We start from the raw sequence: 9830 nt of genomic DNA, 5'->3' as shown, positions 1-9830 counted from the left end.
GTCTTCTGATGTCTTATACCATGCTCTTTACAATAAGTATCAAATGGACTTGGGTACTCACCACCATTGTTAGTACGAATGCATTTCAACTTCTTCCCAGTTTTTTTTTTTAAACAGAAGCTTGAAATTGCTTGAACACATTCAAAACTTGATCTTTGGTCTTCAAAGTGTAAACCCATAGTTTCCTAGAATGATCATCAATAAAGGTTACAAAATAGATAGACCCTCCAAGTGTTCTTGTCTTCATCGGCCCACATACATCAAAATGCACCAAGTCAAGTATCTCCGGCTTCCTTGAAGGTGGATGGCTCTTAAAAAAAAATACTGTTTTGTTTCCCAGCAAAGCAATGGTTGCACTTTTGTAAAGCAACCTTACAACCAGATAAAAGATTCCTCTTGGATAATATATTCATACCTTTCTCACTCATATGACATAATCTCTTATGCCATAAATCAGTTTCATCAACAAACTCAGCAGCATTAACAACATCTTTCACAATCTTTGCTTGTGTTAAATAAAGAGTAGAGTGTCATGTACCTCTAGCAACAACCATGGAACCCTTGGTGATCTTCCAACTATCACGAGAGAATGAACTATCCAAGTCTTCATCACACAACTTACCAACAGAAAGTAAGTTCAACCGAATATTTGGAACATGCTTCACATGCTTCAAAGTCAACTTGGTACCATTGAAGGTTTCTAAGCAAACTTGTCTAACACCGGCACATTTTGCAACACCTTGATTGGTCATTTTCACAACACCAAAATCACCAGGAGAATAAGATGTAAATAAATTCCTCCTAGATGTAACATGAATAGAAGCACCGCTATCAATCACCCAACTAGTGCTACTATCAACAAGGTTAATAGATTCAAACTCCTCAACAAAAAAAAAATCATCATGAGTTACATTAACCTTGTCTTCATTACTACCATCATCTTTATTTGTGCTCTTGCCTTTACTTGCCTTGACTTTCTCCTTCTTTAGCTGCCAACAAAATTTCTTCACATGTCCCTTTTGACCACAATGATGACATTCAATATTTTTATACTTTCCTCGAGAATTGCTTCTGCTTTGATCTCTACTTTTATGACCTCGACTTTTGTTTCTCCCCCTAGACTCAGAAACAAGAACATCTGAATGCGTAGTCGATGTACCTTGTGACTTTCTTCTCATTTCTTCATTCAAAACACTGCTCTTGGCAAGATCCATAGAGATTACACCATCAAGAACAGAATTGGACAATGACATTCTGAGAATTTTTCACGAGTCTGGTAAGGAGTCAAGAAGTAACAATTCTTGAACCTCTTTATCAAACTTGATACCCATGGAAGATAACTGATTCATTATTCGTTGGAAGTTATTCAAGTGATCTGTCATTGATGTCCCATCTATATATTTCAAAGCCAATAAATGCTTGATAAAAAACATCTTGTTATTCCCAGTTTTCCGAACATATAACTGTTCAAGCTTAATCCAAAGGATCTGAACACGTGCCTCTCCAATAATATGGTTCAACACATTATCATCAACCCACTGCCTAATATATCCACAAACTTGTCTATGCAATAAAGTCCAATCATCATCAGATTTATCATTAGGCTTCTCTGTACCAAAAATTGGTTGATAAAAATTTTTAATATAAAGCAAATCTTCCATCTTTGACTTCCACAAATCATAATTAGGACCATTAAGAGTAATCATCCTACTAGTGTTAGTATTAGCTTCCATTGTTCACAGAATCACAATCCCAGAAAAATACCAACAAGCTATGATGCTAGTATGAAAGAGCCTAGCAGCGAAAATAACACAAATATCCAACACAAGAATAATATGGAAGCACTCACAACATAATATGGCAGCAACTATGAACAAGCAAATATAGCAAATAAAGCAATAACAAGAACACACCGAGATTTTAACGCGGAAAATCCCCTCAATGTGAGAGGTAAAAACCACGGGTCGTCCAGACCAATGAAATAGCTTCACTATAATCAAATGAGGTACAAGAGAGTCTCAAATAAAGCAAAAAAAAAAAACGTGCATATAACCAGTCAAAACATCAAAGCACCAAAGCTCATAAATGTGAAGCAAGAAGAAGAAAAATATAAAAAAAAATAGAGCTGCTGGCGAAGCCACTTTATCCCTCTGCAGACCTCCAATCAAAATCTTCACTGTTCAGAATGAAGAAAAAAATGTAATGAATCTACAGTTTAAATTTCATGTCGATCCAACGGTGAAATAATGAGAAACTGCTGTTCAAAGAATGCTGCTCTATGTAAAATCGGAAAACCTATTTTCTCTCTTGCGAAGCCAATTTCTCCCACTGCAGACTTCTAATTAACATCTTCACCGATCAGAATGAAGAACAAGACGAGTGGAACACGCAGTTCAAGTTTCAAGCCGATCCAACGGTAAATGAATGAGAAACTACTATTTGAAATTTACTTCTCTACATAAAAACAAGAATTCTATTTTTCCTTTTCTCTCTCACTTGATAGCTACACTTTCTCACTCTCAAAAGACCCCAAAATCTGATTAGAGTTGTGGCACAATAGGTGTAAAGAGACACTCTTGAGCTTGGGCCTCACAAAGAAGAGAAAAAAACCAATACTAACTTCCTTCAAAGTCATTAAAACTTGTTATACTTGTTGTCATAGTCCCAAGAGCTTAGCTCACTTTTCTCATAATTCACCTGCCACATACACATACATATTCATATATAAAATCTGCATAATAAAATAGAAATTTAGCAACTTCATCATTATCAAACAAGCACATATCTCATCATCAAAATTCACCATCCATCAGAGTCACAAACATGGCCTCTATCTAGTCTAACCTTTATCTCTTTGAAGTTCACTCTTTCTAACACTTTCTCTTCACTCCCTTTTCTGCTAGAACTCCTAGTCCATCATCAAAATCAGTTTCTCACCAACAAGGACATAAGGACGAATTCCTAGTCCATCACAAGAAGGAGGTGCTCATCCTCTCAAGTTGTAAGTTTCGGTTAGTTGAGCTAGGAAGAATCAAGTAAGACATCAAGAAGAAGGCTTATGACCGAAGCAATGAGAGGGAAGTTATGAGATTCGAAGGCATGAAAAGAGAAGACGGTGGAAGGGAACTTATCTCCTCAAGCTTCCATGAAGGATGCTGAAATGGAGTTGATGTTGTTGGAGGTGGAGAAGAGAATTGTGCATGGTGATGGTGGTGAAGTAGGTTTGGTTGGCTCTCTCACTCACCCTCACTAACTCTCGGCTCTTCCCTCCCTTTCTTGCTCTCTTCTTTTTGTTCTTCCTAGCTGAACTAATGAAGAAAGGTGAAGAGTATATGAAGGGAAGAATGGATAAGTAAAGTTAGAGTGCTACGTTGCACTTGAGGTGAGGAGTGATTAATACCTAGGCTTGACATTTAATGCAAGTTGCTCACAACGCAACTAATCAAGAGGTATGACTATGGTTGGTGATGAATGGTTCGGTTATACAGTGGCTGGAAGAAGAGAATAATAGTGTTAATCATGGTTAGTCACTCATCTTCCATGCTTAACCAAGGTTTAATGTATTGGAATAAAGCATGGTTCGATCACCACATGAGAAGGAAAGAGAAAGGCTTAATCATAGTTAGCTTATCATCACATGATCCATTTACTTGATGATTAGTATGGTTTGGTTTCAAAGTAGGGGGCTGTTTCGGTGGAACAAGGGAGGAGAGAAGAGTGTTGTCAAGGTCTTGATCATGGTTAAATAAGGAGGGGCATTTTGGTTCAAACAGGAAAAGAGTGATTAAAAAGTGTGATAATGTGTTAACTTGTTTTGATAACATATTGGGGCTTTTCTTTAATTAATTGATCACTTGATAAATTAATTATACGATGATTAATCTAGACAAGTGATTAAATTTGTCTAGAAATTAATCCAGAGAGAGATTAACTAATCATGGTTAAAATTTTAATATGACTCTCGCCATCAAAATTTTAAACAAAGAAAATTACCGACGCCGTGAAAAACATCGTCACAAAATATTTCGGTTCTAACCATATCTAACTGATATATACATTTAGGTTTAATTAATTTATTGGTCCTTTGAATTTTTATTTTAATAAATAAATTAATTATAATAATTACTAAAATAAATAATTTAAAAAATATTTATCAAAATAAATATTTTTTTCTTATCTCGTTTACACTGCAAACGAGATAAGATGTTCAAATCCAAACCGATCCAAATTAAATCGTTCATCCAATCCAATTCAAGCTAAAATCCGATTAAAATCGCATTAATTCGGATTTAATTAGATTCTATTTTTTGCAAACTGGATTGGATCGGATTTCGAATCTACTTTCCATAACCGATCCAATCTAATCCAAACCGCACAATGTGCTATAATATTATTATTTTATTATTATATTTACAATTATACTTATAACATGTTCAATTTGTTATCCAATTTTATATTATTCATGTATTATTATTATTATTTAATAAATATTTTGTATCTAAAATGTTATTTATTTATTTATTTATTTATTTATTTTAACTAACTTATAATTTTATTTCTATTGTTATGTTATTGTTGGCTTCTTAAAATATTGTTGAGATTTGCTATGTTATCGTTGATTATTTAAAATTTAATGTTGCGACTTGTTATATGTATTTGATTTTTTTAATTTACAAAACCGCAAATTCAATCCAATCCAAACCGCTTGAAATTGGATCGGATCGGATCGAATTTTTTTTCTAAAAGTCATCTAATCCAAACCGCACCGCAAGTACAATTAGTGTTCGGATCGGATGAGTTTTTGACTCAAAATCGATCCAAACCGCACCGCGAACACCCCTAAAGACAGGTGGACGCGACACGTGTATATCTCATTTACACAGTAAACGAAATACGTGTATTTATAAAAAAAATATTTTTTTAAAAATAATAAAAAATATTAATAATATCAATAATTTCAATTATCCAAACTTTTAGCATTCAATTAGTACATAAAAAGGTTGGTAAAAGAGATTAAAATGAATATATTTGATTAATTAGTACTAAAAAAGAGTACATAGAAAATACGTAATAAGAGAGTGATGGACGATAAATAAAACAGATAAAGAATGGGAGAGTGGGAGATAACTGTCTGTTTGCCAAGAAGAGGTTGATGGAGATAGTAGGAGATAACGTGGGAAATAATCGTTTCATCTTACAACTTGAACACGTACGAATTTTTTATTTTTCAAATTTAAATCAATCCAATTGTATCATATTTTAATCTAAAATTTTTTATGTTTGATCATATTTAAAGGTATTTGACCGTCTAAAATATGATCCAATTAGATTGATTTAAATTTAAAAAATAAAAAATGGTTTTCTTCCACTATTCCCATCAACCTCTCCTAACAAACGGTTATGTCGCATTCTCCCATTCTTTTTCGTTATCTCGCATTCTTCCATTCTTTTTCTATTTCGTCCATCACTCTTCCATTCTTTCATGGAATTTGAACACGTACGGATTTTTTATTTTTCAAAATGAATCATAATTTAATCTAAAATTTTTTATGTCCTCTTTTTGAGTACTAATTGATTAAACATATCAATTTTAATCTCTTCTACCAATCTTTTTATGTACTAATTGTATGCTAAAAGTTTGGATTATTGATATTATTAATATTTTTTATTATTTTCAGAGAAAATAGTTTTTTTTTTACAAATACACGTGTCTCGTTTATCTCGTTTAAAGTGTAAACGATACCGTGTAAACGAGATAATTATAAATGAGATATACACGTGTCGCGTCCACCTATCTTATCTCGTTTACAGTGTAAACGAAATAAGAGAGAAGTATTTATTTTGGTAAATATTTTTTAAATTATTTATTTTAGTAATTATTATAATTAATTTATTTATTAAAATAAAAAATTCATTGGTCTCTATAGTTTCACAAAATTTTCAAATAGCTCCTTATACTTTTTTTTTATTGGATCCCTACACTTTTTTTTTTTAATTAGGTCCTTCTTAATAGTAATTGGTTTAATTATATAGGGACCTAAAATTAGTACAAAACTCAATTAAAAAGAAAAAAAATATAGAAATTTAATTAAAAATTTCGCAAAAATATATGAACTAACAGAATAATTAAATTTATTATGATATAACTTTTTGCTTTAAGAATTACATAGATTATTTTATAACAAATTTTAACATAAAAATTCATCTATTATTTTTAATTATTTAAAAGATTGTGTACAAAAAATCTATAATAATAATTTTTCGTGCATGCATGGCATAGATCTAAATCTAATTACACTATAATAGAAAATGTATCTTCTAGGTTATTTTTAATTATTTAAAAGATTGTGTACAAAAAATCTATAATAATAATTTTTCTTGCATGCATGGCATGAATCTAAATCTAATTACACTATAATAGAAAATGTATCTTCTAGGTTTTTGTTTTATGTCGTGTGAATTTTTTATCATATAATATCTATTTCGAGAATTACCTGAAATAATACTTTGGATTTGTCCGACTACCTTATGAGGAGGTGGGGTGTTACCTGTAAAAGACTCTAATACTTAAGTTAGGAAGAGTTTTGAACAGATTTTTAGTAGATTGTGACGTGAATATACCTGAGAGTACTAGTGTATTTATAGCAGAATAGATAACTACCTTTTGAATAGTTCCACCTTTATTGGTAGATATTAATTTCCTGTACTCTTAAAAATTTGTTGAGATCTATCTTTTAGGAGAAATAGAAATAATACGAGAAATTTAAGGAAATAGTTATTTAATTGGATATTTGAAACTGATTCTCCTTGCCGTGTCCGACTTATTAAGAAACCGGATGAGTAGAAAATGCTACTTTTGAAGAGCCTTTATCCTTAATGGATCTAGCTGCATTTGGGTCAGTATGAACAATATTTTTTTCACATTTTTTTTTATTTGAGAAAAAATTAACGAGTGAATTCATTTTTTATCAAAATGTTCTAATTCCAATTCCATAAGTAGAGAGACAAATAAAATAAAAAAAAGAGCAATAGAGATATACTAATAATTATGTAATGATTTGTAATTAATTGAGTCATTATTATTATTAAAACAAGAATTCAGTATATACCCCCCATTCTATAATAGAAACAAGTAAATAATATGTTGTTCTCGTTTTATTTTATTTTTTTTGGAAAGGGGGTAATAATTGGGTGTGGAAAATCGAAGCATATGCAATATTTGGCATATTTGTGAGTTGTTTATGGCCTCATCAGGGAAGGGCATAACTTGTTATGGGTATGAGGCCTCATCCTTAGGTCGTCCGAAAGTTGTGCCACCAAAATCTGAGCCATTTGAAAACGGAAAACAGCAACATCCTAAACACACAGGCATTATCGCATCATGCAAAAATACGAGAGTGAAAGTTGTTGCAGGAGGCTCGTTGATGATGAGTTAGTTACATCACAATCAGTCTGGTGCATGTTACGTTGATTGCAGCAGGTTGGAGGACTCAAGATCATATATAATACAATGCATGCAGCATGTTCAAAAAGACGAAGTAGCCATTGAATGTCGTATTTTTACGCTGCTTATTCGAATTCTACTTGTACCATATCAAATGATAATAATTCTGAAATGACCAAAGTCAACGATCCTTCCATCAGCCCCATCAGGCAAATCTCTGCATCCTCTTCTCCTGACATTACTAGCAACAAGAATGACAAGAAAAAGAAGGTTCTATATATATTCCTGCATTATGCCTTCCTTCAATTATAATTGCTTATCTTTATATTTATTTTTATTCTTTTATTTTTTTGTTTGGTTCAAGTCTCTCCTTCCCAAGATTTTCGGTTCAAAGAGAACTGGGAGAGGCTCAGACGATGATGCTTTCACCAAGCCACACGAGGAAGGAGATCAAGGAGTTACTCTTGGTAATTTCTCTTTCACTTCCACCCCTCTTCTTTGTCATTGTTGCTTTAATTTTCTTTTGATGAATGTTCTTTTTCATGTCCAAAGATTTGGAGAAGAAGATTGAATCCAGAAGAAAAGCTTTAATGGAAGTGTCTCCCTTCATGAGAAAAAGCTTCTCAGGTATACATACATATTATTGTTGCATGGAATTAATTTTTTTTTACATTCTCTGAAATTATTTTTCATATCCAATTTCGCGGCTTGAATTTACATTGAGAAACATTTGGGTCAATGCTACGTTCTGGATCATCCAACTCGTACATTTGTTGGTAGCTTACCTAACAACAAAAAATCTTGCCTATCCGGAAGGATGTTTTTGATCAAGGGGAAAAGGAAATCTTTTATTTGTTGTTTAGGTATTTATTTTCGACAGCAATACCTAATAAAGCCACATATATAGCTACCAACTGTGTTAGGCGTCATGGTTAGAAGGAGTGTCTTTGTATACCCATTGCAATTACGTACTAGTCAAGATAATAGGATAAAGCATGACCTTAGTTACTTATATGTGCTAACAGAAAGGGAGACTAGCCCAGGAATCGAAGGCCTAAATTTGTCAACTTTTGAACGACCTGTGGGTCCAGAAACTGAAAGACAGAGTTTCAGGTTTGGTATTTTTCTTCGATTGTTGTAGTGAGATTAAAAACTCGTGTTAGTAAGACATCGGTTTATAATAAATTAATAATATCTGGGAATGCATGTAGGATATTTGTTGCCACTTGGAATGTAGGAGGAAAATCGCCAAACTATGATCTGAACCTTCAAGATTTCTTGCTAGTGGAGGGCTCTGCAGATGTATATGTATTGGGGTGAGTTTACAATTACATGATGCATGGTGGCAAGGCAAGAAGCTAATAAGTAAACTTTGAGTTGAGTTGGCTGACATATATATATATATATTTGTGTCTGTGTTTGATTAAGGTTTCAAGAAATAGTTCCCCTAAGCGCTGGGAATGTATTGGTAATAGAAGACAACGAGCCTGCAACAAAGTGGTTAACATTGATAAGTCAGGCACTAAACAGGCCAAGAAACGAGTACAACGATCCGTATGATTTGAACTTGAAGAACTCGAGGGAGTTGAAAGGGCCTACAAGTCTAAACTTCTTTCAGAAGTCGTCTCTGAAAATTGTGAGCAAAAGCTTGAGAGCAGAGGGCAGCAGCCTCCTTAAGGCATGCAATTGTCCAGTGGAATCTCCAACCAGCAGAGACAGAAGGAGGGTGAGAAAGTTTAGTGACCCTGTTAGTAAGATAGATAATGAGATTCGTGGTGAGATTAGCATGGAAGAGTTGCTCTCCATTGCAGAGATACCAATGACTTCCCAAAACAAGTACTCCCTTATATCAAGTAAGCAAATGGTTGGCATTTTTCTCACTGTATGGACTAGGAAGGAGTTGGTACCTCACATTGGCCATCTTAGAGTAGATACTGTTGGAACGGGAATCATGGGTTGCCTAGGTAACAAGGTACATATCTGTGTGTATTCATAATCATAATCATATTGCGGTTTCCAAGACTAATAAATAAATAATAGTAGTGCATGTGAAATGATAATTGGTTTGCAGGGGTGTATATCAATGAGCATGACAATACATCAAACAAGCTTTTGTTTCATCTGTAGTCACTTGGCTTCTGGGGAGAAAGAAGGTGATGAGATAAAGAGGAATGCTGATGTAGCTGAGATCCTCAAAGGGATACAGTTCCCTAGGATTTGCAAGAACCCTTGTGCCAAAGCCCCTGAAAAGATTGTTGACCACGAGTAAGTCGTATTTTTTTTATTATACCAAGTTTCTTAATTGTAAATTCCCTTGTTTAATGTCTGCATCTTTTGCAGACGAATAATATGGCTAGGTGATTTGAACTATCGGGTGGCTTTGAGT

General features: G+C 33.3%; 1 protein-coding gene across 1 annotated transcript in view; it reads left to right on the top strand.

Annotated features, from left to right (window-relative positions):
- Window positions 7202-9830, top strand: part of LOC107627206 (type I inositol polyphosphate 5-phosphatase 5-like) — a 12914-nt gene continuing 10285 nt past the window's right edge. The window contains exons 1-8 of the mRNA XM_016330058.2: window positions 7202-7714; window positions 7809-7911; window positions 7997-8071; window positions 8470-8557; window positions 8656-8760; window positions 8873-9416; window positions 9516-9709; window positions 9785-9828. Coding sequence (XP_016185544.1) covers window positions 7550-7714; window positions 7809-7911; window positions 7997-8071; window positions 8470-8557; window positions 8656-8760; window positions 8873-9416; window positions 9516-9709; window positions 9785-9828 — 1318 coding nt within the window. The 5' untranslated portion in view covers window positions 7202-7549. The remainder of the gene's footprint in view (window positions 7715-7808; window positions 7912-7996; window positions 8072-8469; window positions 8558-8655; window positions 8761-8872; window positions 9417-9515; window positions 9710-9784; window positions 9829-9830) is intronic.

Source organism: Arachis ipaensis, chromosome B02 (assembly GCF_000816755.2).
Source record: "Arachis ipaensis cultivar K30076 chromosome B02, Araip1.1, whole genome shotgun sequence".
Lineage (NCBI taxonomy): Eukaryota > Viridiplantae > Streptophyta > Magnoliopsida > Fabales > Fabaceae > Arachis > Arachis ipaensis.
Note: the sequence above shows the minus strand (reverse complement) of the source record. Positions and strands in the feature narration are given on the sequence as shown.